Raw genomic sequence first — 16,259 nt, 5'->3', positions numbered from 1 at the left:
ATGCCTGCTGTGAAAAAGTTATACTTACTATTGACTTCACCTGATCAATAGTCAGGTGAGCTCAGCAGTCAACTAACTATTGATCAGGTCCCAAAGCAGGAAAGGCCCTGACCAAGACTGAAGATTGTAAAATTTAACATCATAAACACATTAAGTCTTTATTGTTGAATAATGTATTTATCTGTTTATTTTTTGTATATAAATATGATTAGAGCTGAAATCAATCAACATCATTTACTGAGTTTGAGAAACACTGCTGTGTTGTCAATATGTAGTTACAGGCTTTACTTAGCTTGCTAAAGTTTTACAGTGATTTTACTTTATGTTACAAAAGTAGGCTAACATGTTGAAAATGACTTACTTAATTAATTTACTTTCACTTTGAAATACAGTAATTAAATCACTCTATAGTGGTAAGGCTTTTCCCGCTTTATCTCAGTAAATAATAAAGACCTGGAAAACATGTGGAATTAAAGCAGAATTTCACATTTTTCAATATAATTAGTGTACATTGAAGAGAATAGATAAACAATGGTATTACAAAGGTACGGGGACCACGTCTTTGTCCACCTGAGGTTTGCTAGGACTGGCCATTTGGTAGCCAATGGATGCTTCTGATCCAAGCAAACAAAGTAAGAGGATGAATGCGTTTGTTTAATAACAAAAAACACACACACAATATGCATAACACAACTGTACTTATAACAATATAACCTTCATTATCTTTGGAGATATATTCCACACACAAACTTGATTCCACCTTGAGATAAATGCGTAGCTTGGACTCTTATTTGACCTCAATATGTTTATTATCTCTACTGTAAAATGCACATTTGCATTTTGATAGAACTGGACAAACTGTCTATTGTTTGTAAAGTCAGAAAAAGACATTAATTAGAGGCAGTAATCTGAGTGATTGGCTTCGGGACAATTAGCACCACTCGAACCTTATTTAACTCAGCTAATGACTCTCTGCAAGCCGAAACAACACTTTCAAAAAAACTTTTTAAAAGTTCAGATTAGACGTTATTGCAGTTTTCACAGATAAACTGCAGCAGATGAGTAAATGTCACATGTCGCCTGCATACACTCTCTTTGTGTGCAGTTAACTCATAAACCAAACTAGTCAGATAACGGTACCACACCACCTACAAGTGGATATCCTTACGCCATCATCTGATGTGCATGTTGTGGTTGTGAGCACACATGCCCCACCCACCTGCTGATCAGACCTTCTGTTTTTGAGAGAAAGCCAATAAGAAGAAAGTTAAGTTAAAGGAGCCTGAAGTGGCTTTTTTCAGGCACTGGAGGAACTGAGCAGCTGCACCAAGACCCAGTAATACTGTGAACCCTGATTCAAGCAAAGCTATTCTGCTCAAGTTAAATAAATTGTCTTCCTGCTGCTCTCCTTAGGGGTCACCTCAGAGGATCACCTGCCTCCGTCTCATCCTACCCTTGTGTCACACCAACCCTCTGCATGTCCTCCTTACGTACATCCATGAGTGTCCTCTGTGGTTAAAGCACAACATTTTAAAAAGCCTTTCAGAAATGATGTAAGTTGAGTCCAAATTGAGCAGAAAGACTGTCCATTTTTAAATGATCAAAAGTAGTTCTGGCATGGCGTGAGGAACATCTCACTGTTCAAAGCCAGATCTGCGTCCACGAGGCAGTTATTTAAGAAGACCGCACGTCAGCTTCAATAAAATATAATATACACAGCATGTGAGGGCATACGCACAAACGCATGCACGCAAAGATGTACACACTCTCAAAATTAGAACTGTTAAGAGACTCCAAGCAGCAAGCAGATTTCAATCAACAAACATGATCTCAGAGGAAAAGCTGGAAAACACACACAACATTGTCTTTCATGACTGTCTGACTGTGCGATTTACATAGCCAATGAGCATGAAGTTCATGAAAACATACCTAATTTTGGATTTTCAAAGTCACCGTGCCATCTGCTTTTTTGTTCCGCAACAAACATACACACTCACACACATACATACACACACACACACAAACAGCTTCCCACCCCACACCCCCTGTCGCTTGCGACTCCAAAGTTTCCACTGTATTCATCTCATGAATATGCTAATTGTGCATTCCACTGCCAACTGTGTGTGATGTTTCTGAAGGAACAGATATAGTTCCAATAAAAAGGAAGTGTCTACAACTGGCTGTTAAAAGAAAAAGGATGTGATAAGCATGGGAAAAGGAGGATGTCAGTTTTGCTCTATTCACCCTTGCACTGCCTCTCTTTGTGGCTCTTTCTGACTTTTCTTTGTGTCTTTTGTCTAGGAAAAAAAACTATTTGGACACAATTCTGTAAACAGCTTTAAAAATGCAGTGACTAATACCTAACTGCTTACTGTGGCATTAAAAAATACTTTTCTTTTGACCCCACTTCACTTCCAAGAAAAGAGTTATTCCAACAGCTAAAGATTCATCATCTCCATTTGAAAGCGACCAATTTCTATTTGTATGTAGGACGCACACACACACACACACACACACACACACACACACACACACACACACACACACACATATACAGAGACACATACAGAGGGAGAGGCTGGGAGGACAGAGAAACAGAGACACTCTGGTATTTAAAGCCATTACCAATCCAATCTATCTGACAGGACACAGTGTTGTCTTGGTGACGGAAAAGATTGCCATGCACTTCACTTTCGCTTCAAATGTGTCCCTGAATCACTAAGGTTTTGCAGAAAATGTCATGTCCATCATTTCTTAACAGAGAATAGCTAAGTCGTTGTTTCGTGCTACACTGCCTCTGTAATTTCGCCCTTCCTTCCCTCTGTCCTGTCTCTAATAGCTTATTAGCCAAAAAGTTTCCTTTGTACCACGTGAAACCTTTAGCACAATCATCCTCTTAAGAGGCACACTTGTTTTCTGAACTGAAGTCAGGCATCATGAGCTCGCAGGAAAGTGGCATATTGGTAATTATTTTTTTTAAGTGTCTTTGTAATGGTTCATGTGGTGGTTATGTGGGAGTTTAGGTCATGTATGGACGAAAGTACTACTAAACATGGCACGCAGTACTGTGCTGCTCAGTAAGTTAATGTTGTTATCTGTAAGATATATGTATAAAATATACCCAGGAGGATCTGGTGTTGTTTAAAAGGCAAAGGTGGTACCTATTTGGTGCTGTCACGGTTCAGTTTACTGCATTTTACATGAGGCTAACTAATACATAAACGAATAAAAATTGAACAGGCTGAACTCTCATGAATTTGCCGATTCCCGTCAAATTTTACGCCACAATCACCAGGCTGACATTTGGGGTTCACATTCAATGTCGTTCAGTCCAATTACAAATTTAGTGCAGACGGTCAGGTTTTTTTTTTTTTTTTTTGGTTAAATGTCTTTACGAAGGCAAAACTTCAAATTGTCAAAACAAATAAAAATTTGATGATCAAACAAGAGATGGGTTTGTTTGTTTGTTTTTTAATGTTCTTTGTGTTGCAGGCTTAACGGACAAGGTTACAGGAGGAGATGCTGACATGTGAAAACCAGTAAAAGAATGGCAAATCCCTTCCATATAGGAATTGCTCCTAAACCTGGGAATCTGGGCCTCGACAGAGGGTAAGCGTTCACGTGGACACTCCATACAGCACCTTGAACGTCTTAAATATCCTCTCATTTCTCTAGATTTTGCTTCCACGGAGTCAGACTTTGTTGTAATTTTTGAACATGGTCTACAGTAATAGTTCTTTAGGCTTTCTGAAGGCTTTTAAAGTTTCAGCTCCTTTTTCACTCAGTCTTGCTTAACACTGACCTGTGAATCATTCAAGCATAAAACAACTCATACCTCAAGGGATGAACCGGCATTGTGTCTACACACAACAGACGATTTAGGCACTATGTTACTAGCAGCCTGTTGCAAAAACACATGGAATAGAATAGCCCTTTATTTTCATTGAGCAAGTACAACAACAATTAGAATTCCCACATTCGTATTTCTTTAGATGAATTTATGAAAATACTAAAGATAACAGTTTGAGAGGCATAAACAGTATTTTGCATTAAGAAGGAAATGCAAAAGAGCAAAAGAGCATGGCGTGCTGTGTCACCTCCAAGTGGAAGACAAAAGCAGAAGTCCAAGGCCTAAAAACAATCTGCAGCAGTTGAATACTATCTGAAAGTCATGTCCTTAAGAAATAGGAAAATATTCGAGCAAAGACCTGACACAGGACCTGAGACAGGCTTCTGGTCCCTCGGTTGATTCGTCTACTGTTCACTGAGGCCTCATCAGAACGGGTCTCATTGGAAGGCTGGCTGTCAAGAAGCCATTGTTAAAGAAGGGAAACAGGGAGAGGTATGCCAAGCTATATAAAACGTGTGCCGAAAATCAGCAGCAACAGGTCTGATAGAGGTATGAAACCAAATTTTAAACTTTGGTTTAGATCATATTTATATGTACAGAGGAGGTCAGCAGAGCTGTACAACAGTAAGCACCTACAGCCATCTGTAAAACACGGTGGAGGCTCTGTCACGGTTGGCCTGCATTTAAGCCACTGGTGTTGGAGATCTTGTCAAAATTGATGGAAATATGAACACAGAAAAGTACATTCAGATTTTGATCCACCATGTAAAACCATTGAGAAAGCATCTGATTGGAAACAGCTTCATTTCCCAGCATGACAATGATCCCAAACACACTCCCAAAGCAGTAAAAGCATAGCTGGATAGAAAAACATAAAATAAATACGATTTTTGAAAGTCCTTCAAACTTTCTTGTAAGAAATGACGCAAAAGCTTGCATAAGAGAACTCATCGACAAGCTCGTTTGAATTGTACAAACTCTAGTTTCCCTTATATGATATATTTATATATGCATGTTTGCACATTTCCCAAGAAATTGCTGCACAAATTTCCCATTTTGGTGAGAATATAAAGAGATGATGGGTGGCTCAAGACACAAACACAGTACTATAAAGTGTAAGAAACTGCATGCGATTAGAAATTTACAGCTGCCGTAAGGTGTGTTTACCCATTTTTCCATAACTAATGCATATATATTTTATACTATTCATTTGGTATTGCTGCAGAAGTCTCATTATAATCCCCCATAACAACTACACATTTAAAACATATTAAACTGACAACTGGCAAGGCATCAAGGTATGATAATAAAGTAAATGTTGGTTGTGCAATGAATTGGCTATAGAATAATGACAAAATGAGTGTTTGGATTGGTTGCTTAAAGCCTTGTTTTCACTATGCAATTCTAGCTAATCTTCCAGGAAAATGAAAACTTGATCTGGGCAGCCAAAACAATCAAATAATAGTGCTTTTGTTTTACTCCTGTAGCTTAAATAGTAGACTGTGAGTAACTGTTCCAGTTGTAAGGTGGAAATTTTGTTGTTGGAGGTGCAGAAAAAAACATGTTTCAATATGAAAATAAAACAGGAGTTAAACTCAAAATGGAGAGCTTCATTTGTTTAAAATAACTCTTAGATATTGATTTTTATTGAAGGTTAACATGCCGGAGAGGTTCAAAACCTCTCATCAAGGTCATAAAAAGTTACAATGCCTTTGAAATATGCAAATATTAGGAATATTAATGGATATCATTGCGACGCTGCCATTTGTGGCATCTAGATCCAATCTCCCTGAACAGACATCTTCAAAACCTTCCATCTATGCCGAGGACACAAAGAAAACATTTTTAATTTCCTCTTCATCCAAGGACAAAGACACTAAAAGTCCCACTGTGAATCCAGGAAGCAAATTGCTGTGGGGATCCTGAGTCTAATCAGAGTGGACACATGAGTGGGCTCCCTCTACCACTTTTAGAAGAATTATCCTAATAATGGGCAGCAAAACCACAGGTACAGATTCTCACATACAGCCCTAACACGTCGAGGAGATCGTAGAAAGGGGGGCAGCCACAAAGTGTCACAAGTCAAGAATTTAAAAAATCTAATTGGAGACATCACTACTGATCTTCTTCAAGCTTGAATTGGGAATGAATGTTTGATTTGATGGATTATGGATAAGACAGAAGACACACAAAGTAGAAGAATATCTATAAATCAGGCAAGGAAGCTGTACTCTAGATGCAGGACATGTGATGCTGCCATTTCAGTGCCATACTGGCATGGTCTCTGTAAATAACTACAATGAGTTTCAATCACTTGAATGCAACTGTGTTAAAAATGTGTGGCACAAGTTACTTCCTACCACAGCAGTGAATGCCTTTGGATCCCTTGAAGATATTCCCCCAGGAAACTGGCTTTATCAAATATCTGCACATCACCCAATCATGTGCATCTATCTTCCCTCTTTGTTTGTGGTTCGGCATTTCCTTAGCGGGTGGGATACCACTAGCTTCCACACAAGCACCAGCGCAATAGCAGGAACAATGGTGCTTGATTTACAATCAAGCAGCTGCGTCCATTGCCAGCTGTTCCCCACACACAGCAACGGCCCTGCGGCCCAGCCGTTCTCCGCAGGAGTCCACAACCAGCCGCCAGAGACAACGCCTAGCGGAAGCCAAGCGTGGTACAAGCCTGCACCCACTAAATTGGGCCAATTAGCTTATACACTAAAAGCTCTCCCCGCATAGTGTTTTCCAGAGGAAATCTACTATGTGGAACCTCAGTTTCTCCCTTTGCTGCTCCTTTTCCCTTCACCTCCTCTCTCACTACAGCAATTTGTAAAATGTGCTAAATGCTCCAAGAGCGCACGATGAGCAGGCTGATTAGACAAAGCAGCCAGTCAATGTGGCATTTAAACTGTCTTATTGTTCATTGACTGAATGAGCCGCATTTATAGAATAACAAGTTTACTCAAAAGTTTTAACTCTGAATGTGTATCAAGTTTTATTTTTAACCGCGCTCGCCCAGATTTACCCAAAAAGTCCCCCGAAACTTTTTATCGACGCGGCGCAGGCACCCATTTCAGTATGCATCGAAAGAGACGGCTGTGCCCCTCTTCCACTGAATCAACCTCTTCCCTCGCTCACTCTCCCACCTCTACCCCTTCCACCAATCTTCTGCCTATCTTGCCATCAGACTAAAATATCTGTGATGAAGACATCTGCTGGACAGCTTGTCAGGGGGGCTGGAAATGGAAATCGAGAAACTGAAGGGATCTGAACGATCTGTCTGTGCCAGAATTACAGCCCACTTCATTACAGGGAGGAATGGACAGATATGGCATAAGATAAAGGAAAAAAAAATACACACTATCTGCCATGTATTTCTGGCTTTAGCAACAGCACTGCTTACTCATTTAGGCAGGAGGCGCGGTTACATAAACACAGACACCTCAAAAAGTACATTAGATTAAGACAAATGTTTCAATCGGCTTTGTCTAGTGCTCGTGAAATAAAAACAGAGCAATATGAACGTGACTACTTAGAAATTGTAATTATTTAAGCAGTCTTTGAAAGCTAATTTTTACCATAAACCACAAAGAAGATTTGGTTCACTATCAAAAACCCGACTCCAACTTTGTAGCTGCAAGTAACTGAATTCTCCACACAGATGTCTGTCCTCAGTAAAATGTAATTCCACATCTGTCTCTTCTCTCTTCTCTTCTGAGCTAGTGTTGCTGGGGAAAGGGAAAAAACAGAGCACTGCTGATGAGGGAAAAGACAAAACTAATCAAACAAAATTGAGGATGCCATTTCCTTGCTGCCACTCACCATTTCAGACACTAACTGTCTCGCTTTCCCCTCAAAGGACTCACACGAGCGCACACGGAGAAGTGCACGCTCTTCAGTGTGGGAGTAGCATGAGTCACCACTCGGCCCGTTCGAAGGGGGAGGACTTAATTGACGCTGGAATCAACTGTACAAACCGGATATGAAGCCGAGCTCAAACACAACAGGAAGCGGGAGGTAAAGTGGTGCCATGCTGCCGAAGACGGTGCAGCGCTGTTAAATTAAACAAGGAAATTTGTTTTTCTAACCCTAATCTATATTAGCAGCAGTGTCTTGACTTAACATGCTGCCAAATGCAAAGCAGGCGTTGTATTTTATTTCATTACTGTGGGCCAGCACACTGGTCCTCGCCCCCCAGCCACCTTTTCAAAGGCATTACCAAAACTGCTTGCCAAATTAATTTACACATACTAGTTCCCATCAGTGGAAGCACAACAGCTCACTAGAGCTCTCTCCAAGCCAAAAAAGATGGTGAAGTTTAAGACACTGTGGCAGAGTGCTTTTATTAAGCCATGAGCACAAGCTACTGTATGAATTATTAAGGACTTTGGTGCATCTATAGACCATCAAACCATTAGCCTGCGAGCAAAAGGCATCCAGGAGAGCACATTCAAAAATACCTCACCCCTCTGCGCTCGCAAAGTCCTGACAGCATTTCCTTGTGATTGAAGAGTTTTGAACCCAACCCCTCTGAATTTTTCAGCAGCTGCAGCTGCAGTTAAAGCACCATTAAAGCACAAAAGCCGTGTCTGCGTGGTTTTCTATAATTGATGAAATAACAAGGTATTTATTGGAGGAAATATTGCAAGCACTTATCTGAGGGGATGGCGCGGCGACTGCAAGTGGTATAAAATGCACGACAGTGGCCAACAAAAATGGGCACCTGTAGCAATACTGAAACACCCGCTGTATGTGGAACAACAACCCATGTACTCCCGTTCCATCTCGGCTTTTATATTAGGATACAAAATGGTAAATGGACTGGTAACTATATAGTATTTTTCTAAGCTAACAGAGCACTCAAAGCGCTTTTTTTACTACAAGCCTCCTTCACTCAGTCACATTCATACAAGTGCTTTTTTTCTATATCCAAGCACCTCATCTAATATTCGCACACACAACCTCCGATGGATACATCAGGGGCAACTCTGGGTTCATGTCAAAGTACGCCCAAGGATACTTCAGCATGTAGACTGGAGCAGGCACTGGATAGATGACTGGCTCTACATCCTGAGCCACAGCTGCCAGGATTCCCAGGCAAGCGACCATCCAAGTACCAACCATTGGGCATGCTCAGGGTGGTATGGCCTCGAGCAGAGACTGTAACCTTAGGAAATACTTAACTAAAGTTACTTTCAAGATGGCTACAGTGGGTAGATCGACCCAGTGACCTTTTGCTTACCAAGCCAACGTGTTAACCACTACAGTCTAGAGCTGCTCTCACTGCTCTGCAGACACATCAGTGTATTTTTGGCAAAACATTCACATAAACAACACCAGCTAATATTAAACAGCGTGGGGTGGTTAGTTATGACTTCTTACTAAGATAACAGTACAATGCAGTTTAAAAATTATCTTGTTATTACAACAACTTAACATTTTATATTTTCATCTGATACAGGTCCACCGACATTCAGTAATGACCTATTCTGGTAAGTCATTTATTGTGAATGTAGATGTGCTCACCAACTCCTGAGCACAATGAGTAACAGTAGTTACTGCTCCACCTTCTTTCCAAACCTCGTCTGGCATTAACATCAGCACAGAAACTGTGCACCGCGAGCCTCATAGCACGCATATCCATAGTGTAGACGTAGCCTAAATTAGCTACGGCTACACTAGCTAGGATAAATTTGAAAACAGCGTTTTCGTCTGTCCACTCTATCGTTTTGTTGTGCGTCCACATTGAAACGGCCGAAAAAGTCCCAGTACTGCGCATGCGTGAAACGCAAGACGATTCGACCTGCTTCATTTCTGTCTGCCGTTTTTTTTACTTTCCAGCTCTTTGAAACGTCGCAGCAAAATGTCGAGGAAAAGCACAGAGTTTTTTAAATGGACTAACAATGAGGTGGAGTTGTTGCTGCGAGTAACACAAAAGTACAAAGTTGCAAAAGCGAGTGAGAATTAAAGAATTTGAAGAAAAGCTATCTGACGCATATACAGACTGATATTAATCTTTAATAGGGCTGTCAAGATTCAGAGCAAACAAAACAACTGCTGTATAATGCCCTCTGCTATCTTAGTTTAATTGGTCACATGACTGCAACACATGACTAAAACGTGTCATCGTTTTCGAAAAGGCTCCGGGTTTGCTGTCCACACTGCGAGGCGAGAACTGCGTTTTCAAATGTATCTGCTTTGGAGAGCGTTTTCAAAACGCTGCGTTTTCCTTGAGTGTGGACGGAGGGCCAAAACGGAGAGGAAAAAGATGTGTTTTCAAACAAAAATGTATTAGTGTGGACATGGCCTTATGTGTAATGCGTAGAAGGCTCTATAGCAGGGGTGGGGGAACTCCAGGCCTCGAGGGCCGGTGTCCTGCAGGTTTTAGATGTGTCCTTGATCCAACACAGCTCATTTAAATTGCTAAATGACCTCCTCAGCATGTCTTGAAGTTCTCCAGAGGCCTGGTAATGAAGTAATCATTTGATTCAGGTGTGCTGACCCAGGGTGAGATCTAAAACCTGCGGGACGAGTTCCCCGTCCCTGCTCTATAGCGTTACAGAATAACATTTAACCATTTCATTTGCTTTCATTTCTATTTTGATGAAAAACATGAAGAACAAGTCATGAATAAAAAATAATAATAATTAGTAAATTCTGTTTTTGTAGTTTCATTCTGTTGATAGAACATGATCAGAATATAAAAAAATTAATTAATTTAATCTGACTCCCCCCCCCCCCCCCCCCCCCTTTCAGATACGCTTCAAAACTGGTCATTTGATCATTCTGGTTTCTTGTCGAGCTTTTTTCTTTTGCAGTGAAATCACCTTGTTCCCAATTTCCTCGGTGAGTAACCACGTTATTATGGCTAATACAAATTTTGGCCAAAAACTATGAAATTAAGAGTCAAGTTGCATTACACTGGAATTATCCTTTAACAAATGAAATGAAAACGAATTTCATTTGTGCAGATAATGAGATTTTTTGAGAGATACTCAGCTAAATTTTCCACAATTTTCTCTAAGAGGCAATTTCCCCAGACCTCAGCCCTGTTCATTAGCCAGCATGTACAACCGCCAATGAGAGCAGTGCATGTGTGGGATAATGGAAATGGAGGTAGATCATGCTGAACATGAAGGAGATTTAGCTCATTCAAGTGGCAGGTAGTGCTTCTCCCCCATCCCCCCATTCCTCCACCTTCCCAATAACCCCCTTCCCCCAGAGGCATTACCCAAAGCTGGCTCCTTCTCCTAATTACCCATGGGCCCCAGAAATGCTCCAGCTGTTTGGAGAAGTGGGACCACTGCAGAGCAGGAGGTTCAGCAGCAGCTGAAGTTGGGTGAGAAATGGAAGCTGATTAAAAGTTTTAAACTCACTTGGAAGACAAAAGAAAGAGAAATTTGAAGTTTTGGAGAAGGCATCTCAGGTACATTTCCAACGGATTTGTGCTAAAATTCTTTCTTTAATTAGTTTTTTTGTTGTAGTTTTTTGTCAGATTTGCCCCGTGCTTCCGTAGTGCATTCACTGATGATTCATTTAACATACTTGTGTCTGACAAGATCTCCCAGAGGACGAGGAAGAACTCGTTTGAAAGACAAATTCATTGATCGCTGTGACTGTGACTGCTTGCTGTACAGATTAAACGATTGGCAGTTTGACAGCTGACAGACTGACACTGATTGATCGATCAGCGCTTAACTGGAGGAGACCTCTGACAAACATGCAGCTTATATTGCTTACAAATGGACTGATGGATGGATTGGAATTGCCAGTGATTTGCAAAAATGCCATTTTGACTCACCATCCCTACCGCGACGGTCCAAGGTCGCCTTGGTAGATGAAGATGAGATGTAGAGGAAACCGTCCATGAAGATGGAAGCCTCAGGCAGGCAGGCGTTCTCTGACCATTGGTCCAGTCGAGGGAAAGCTACAAGGGAAGCAGAGGAGGAACACATGAGCAAAGAAATGGTTTTCCTCAAAGAATGTAATGGCACCGTCTATTCATTCATTCCTTTACTGCCATTTATGTTGCCTTTTTCTCAAGGGATGCAAAGCAAAGCTGGAGTAATCAGATTTTTTAAGCAACATTGGAGAAAAAAATAATAATTACTTATTTTTATTCAAGTATCCGGAGTAGGGATGGGTATTGTTTAGGTTTTATCTGATACCGGTGCCAAACCGGTACTTTTGAAACGGTGCCGGTGCTTAAACGGTGCTCAAACCGGTGCTTAAAGAATGGAGAACACAAAATTGGTCCAAAAACCTCTCATGTTCAGCTGTTTTTTTTGTAAAAAGATAACAATGTTAGCCTTTTCTGCAGCTATGGGGCATATATGGTATCACTCTGGGCTGGAAGCAGTGCTTAAACAATGGAAAAAAACACAAACTTTGTCCAAAAACCTCTCATGTTTAACTGTTTTCCACTTTTTCTTTGGTCATATTAGCCTTTTTGGCCAGGGTGAAGGGAGTATCTGCCATCAAACAAGAAGACAGCCGCATGTAACTACGACAGTGTTTGCTAGTTTACCTTACATGCATTAATTTAATAATGTGGTTAGTCTACTCAACGTAAATTACACACGAACAACATGAAGCTATTCACGCAGAGAAGACCGGCTGCTGCTGCTGCCATCATCATCTGTCATCATTTCTGCTACACTAGCAGGGCTCCAGGTCCGATAACAGGCACCACACCCGCAGTAGATGTGCACGGTGTGAGGTCTCGCAGCAAGCTATCAAATACGGCGCATTTCTCGGCTTTTAAAAAAAAACGCTATGCATCGCCAGGTGTTTCATCGGATTTGAGGCGTTACCTCCTTTGACAGTATCACAGTATCAGCTTAAAGCACTTGTTGCAGGCTGCTGAGTTTGCATATTTTGCTGTGAAGTACAGCCAGACTTTTGACCGCTTTGCCTTGGGCATTTTAATCTGTAGCTCTGCTCTAAAAGAACGTATGTACCTGGGCCCGCCTACTATCCGGAAACGTAAAATGATTGGCTAGAATCTAAAGTGTATCACAGCTTAGGAAAAAAAAAAGCACAGAAATAAAGCACCGAAATGTGCGCTGCTTTTCGGTCTGGTTACTACCGTTTATGTCAGAACCGGTGCCATGATGGCATCTCCTAATCCGGAGAGAGATCAGATCAGGTGAAGTAAAGGCCCAGAGGGATGAAGTATTAAGTAAGAAGCTGTGGTGCAATGGAGTAAAGCCAATGAAATTTTCACCTGAGAGATTAGGGCTTGAACTCCTGGTTGTTGGAGGTTGCTGGTATTCAGCCAGTAAAATTGGTCACAAAGATATATAACGCTGCACCAAAAACCTAGTAATTGCTTTGATCACTAGCAAGTTGCCATGGTTGTCTGCATTCTGCATGCAAAATGCCAAACATTCTCCAACCACTTGCCAAGTGGTGGTTAAACTGCAAGAAGTGCAGGACAGTCCAGAAATGGAAAATGTTCCCCTTTTGAACAAAACTTTCGACTTACCGCTGGAGTCAACAAATTTTAAAAGCTTACTTTGAGGGCGACTGTTCCCCATTTTTGGTTAGTAGTTGACATATGCACACTATGGCTAACTGCAGAAATCCACTACAACCAAGCCAGTTGCAAGGAGGTTTTTTGGTAGACCACTGTATACCTCTTTGCAAACAAATTTATCTACCAATAGCCAGCAACCTCCAGCAACCACTCACCAACCGGTCAGGGAAAGGTTTACAGTGGGTCGCAAACCAGTCTCTAGTGTGGCCCAGTGAGAGTGTGGCCTAATTTGCAGTGCAAATGCCATTTCCTGTCCTGTGGGAGAGGGAAGATGCCTATGTCTATGTCTGTTATGGTGCTTTTGGTTGGTTCACCTTTTCTAGATCTCTGCCTACTGCAGCTTTTAAGAATTGTTTTAACGTAATAAGTGAGCATTTAAATTGGTTTCACAATCATACGATATGCAAAATCACATAAATAGACAAACTTATCAGCAATGGGAAAATAACCGAGTGCACCCAAAGCTGTTTTCTGGGGTAATTTTTCATACTTTATTCAATAACTTTGTGATTTCTCTCCTGTAGAATTCCACTCAGTAAATAATTCACTTGCAAAGAACATTTGCTGAAAGGGGCAACAAGGTGATGCCTCTGCCCTCTAACCATAGTACAGTGGCTCCACTACACACGTTAACATGACAATCACTGCTTGTATTAGCTGATATTCTAACAGATCCCCTAACACCAGCCTCCAGTGCATGCCAATCACTGCTGAGATCTCATTTTGCTGTTCAGATTTGGGATGTGGAAAGTGTTTTAGATTAAAATAACACCAATCCCACGCGTGATTCGAGCTTTCTCTCCCAGTGTCATCCGTATAAAATACCTGACTAAAAAGTCTGTCCTTCAAGCCGAATATGTGAATCCCCGATCCAGCTCTGGTAGGCTTTCACACTACTGAAGGACCCGTAAGCAAGACAATGAATCCCCACTGGCTTCACAATTGCTGTTCTTGAACTCGTGCACTGACCTACATATGGAAAGTATTTTCCCGTGGGCATCAATAAAGCAGCACAGTATTATCTTCTTTTTTTTCACAAGCAGAATAAAAAATGATTATACAAGTTGGTGTTTATTTATTCATGACATTGAAAGAGAGTGACCATGTGACAAAGTCAAAGACGCAGCATTGTGAGAGCACTTCGTGGCAGAGTCCTCCACGTACTGTATCTGTTAAAAAAACGAATAATTTCTACACTGTGTCCTTGCTTCATCTTTGTCCATTAAAATTAGAAGTCACTCATTTTTCTCTCTTTTTCTCGCAAACTTCAAGAGCTCCCCCACATTCAACCTTATCATTCTCAAATTCAATTAGCTTCAATTGTGGGGTTCAATTTTCTGCCAGAGCCTTGGAAATATCTTACCGATTTTATCTTCACTACCACCAGCTCCCTCATCAAGCAAGGTAAAATAACTTTAATTGAAACCACTTTTGATTGAAGTGACATTTCTACCCTTTAGTAACACCACTAATGCCTCTTCTCAGGACGGCGTATCGTTCCCCAGCGAAAAGCAGCCAGTTAATTTAACAAGAAAGCTTATTCTGAACATCGTTATGTGTGTAGTTTCATTATGTCAGATGAGCTAATTGTGTTCAAATGTGCATCAATACTCTTTGCTTTGAAGTAAACTATCAAGTAAGCACGTAATAAGAAAGAATTTAGAAGCCCAACTTACAGAGCATTTAAGAACTACAGCATCATGCGTCTCTATAGAAAGCATTTTCTTTACTGTCCAAAATTGTTTCAGTGGTGCAAAGAAACTAAGAAGAGAACGAGCCATGAATCTCTAAAAACTTAAATGTAATTATAGACTCAAACACAAATAAGGACAGTATATATATTGCAATTTCAAATCCATGTCAAATGTAAAGGTTCAAAGGATTCCAAAGGCATAAAAACATATCAAAACATAAAAATTATACAATAAAAAATGTTTTTCTCATATTAAAACAAACAAGTAACCTATTAGAAATACACAGAGAAATGTGAATAAGAAACAAACTTAGGCTATTGCTAGCAGGGTACTGGACAGGAAAACCACCTTATGAATATTGTGGTCAGTAGTGCATTCTTATTGTAGCGCGTTATTTGTTTAGAAGCTGCCAAGCCCTTCACAAACAATTGCTACCTGATCACCAAGTGGTAGCAAAAATTGATAAAAACGTGGCAAAATGTGGAGAAAACTAAACACAGTGACACTGAAGACCACTGAAACCAATAGGTTTCAAAAGCTACGGCTTTTATTTTGAAAGATAATGGTGCGTCCATTTGCAGTTTTCATTGCTCTCTTCACAGTCTCACAACCATATAACAAATAGTTGGTGAGTAATAACAGACTAATTGGCATCTTTCATGGAAACACTGACACTGTGGTAATCTGCTGGTGACCAAAGCAATTGCAAAGAGGTTTTTTAGTGCAGCACTATACACCTCTTCTAATATGCCAGTTTTTGTGCAGCGACAGCAAGCAAACACGCAACTGGTAAGGGAATACGCATTTTCCCCCCCGGAGACGAGCGGTTATCAGGGGGTCACTGAGGAGTCTCTGGGCCTGTGTTACTGCGGCATCTTATTAGCAAACTGTTAGCCAATGTTACAGAGATATAAGAACAGATCAAACTCTGCCTTAAAGGTGAATACAAAACAAGAAAAACATTATGACTTAATATCCGTTCAGCTTATTTTTGTCCAATTAATAATGCTCGTGTGTTCTCTCAGTCATAATGTCTATGTTCATTTTTCTATAGAAGTAGGAAATCAAACCTCCCTTTTCCTGCAAGTCTCTGCAGCTGCTGCTTTGTTCCCGTCATACAGTTTGCATTAAGGCTGGGATTATGCTCCCGTCTGGAGAACCTCAGACACCA

The 16,259-nt window shown here is 40.8% G+C and overlaps 1 protein-coding gene across 5 annotated transcripts in view; it reads right to left on the bottom strand.

Annotated features, from left to right (window-relative positions):
- arap2 (ArfGAP with RhoGAP domain, ankyrin repeat and PH domain 2) overlaps positions 1-16,259 on the bottom strand; it is a 171,489-nt gene that overhangs the window by 60,868 nt on the left and 94,362 nt on the right. For all 5 annotated transcript variants that reach the window (XM_085136842.1, XM_085136832.1, XM_085136817.1 and 2 more), the window contains one exon: positions 11,658-11,783. In XM_085136842.1, the coding sequence (XP_084992968.1) occupies positions 11,658-11,783 (126 nt within the window). The remainder of the gene's footprint in view (positions 1-11,657; positions 11,784-16,259) is intronic.

The sequence above is a fragment of the Neolamprologus multifasciatus genome, chromosome 3 (genome assembly GCF_963576455.1).
Source record: "Neolamprologus multifasciatus chromosome 3, fNeoMul1.2, whole genome shotgun sequence".
In the NCBI taxonomy this organism is placed as follows: Eukaryota; Metazoa; Chordata; class Actinopteri; order Cichliformes; family Cichlidae; genus Neolamprologus; species Neolamprologus multifasciatus.
This window is presented reverse-complemented; position numbering and strand designations above follow the sequence as displayed.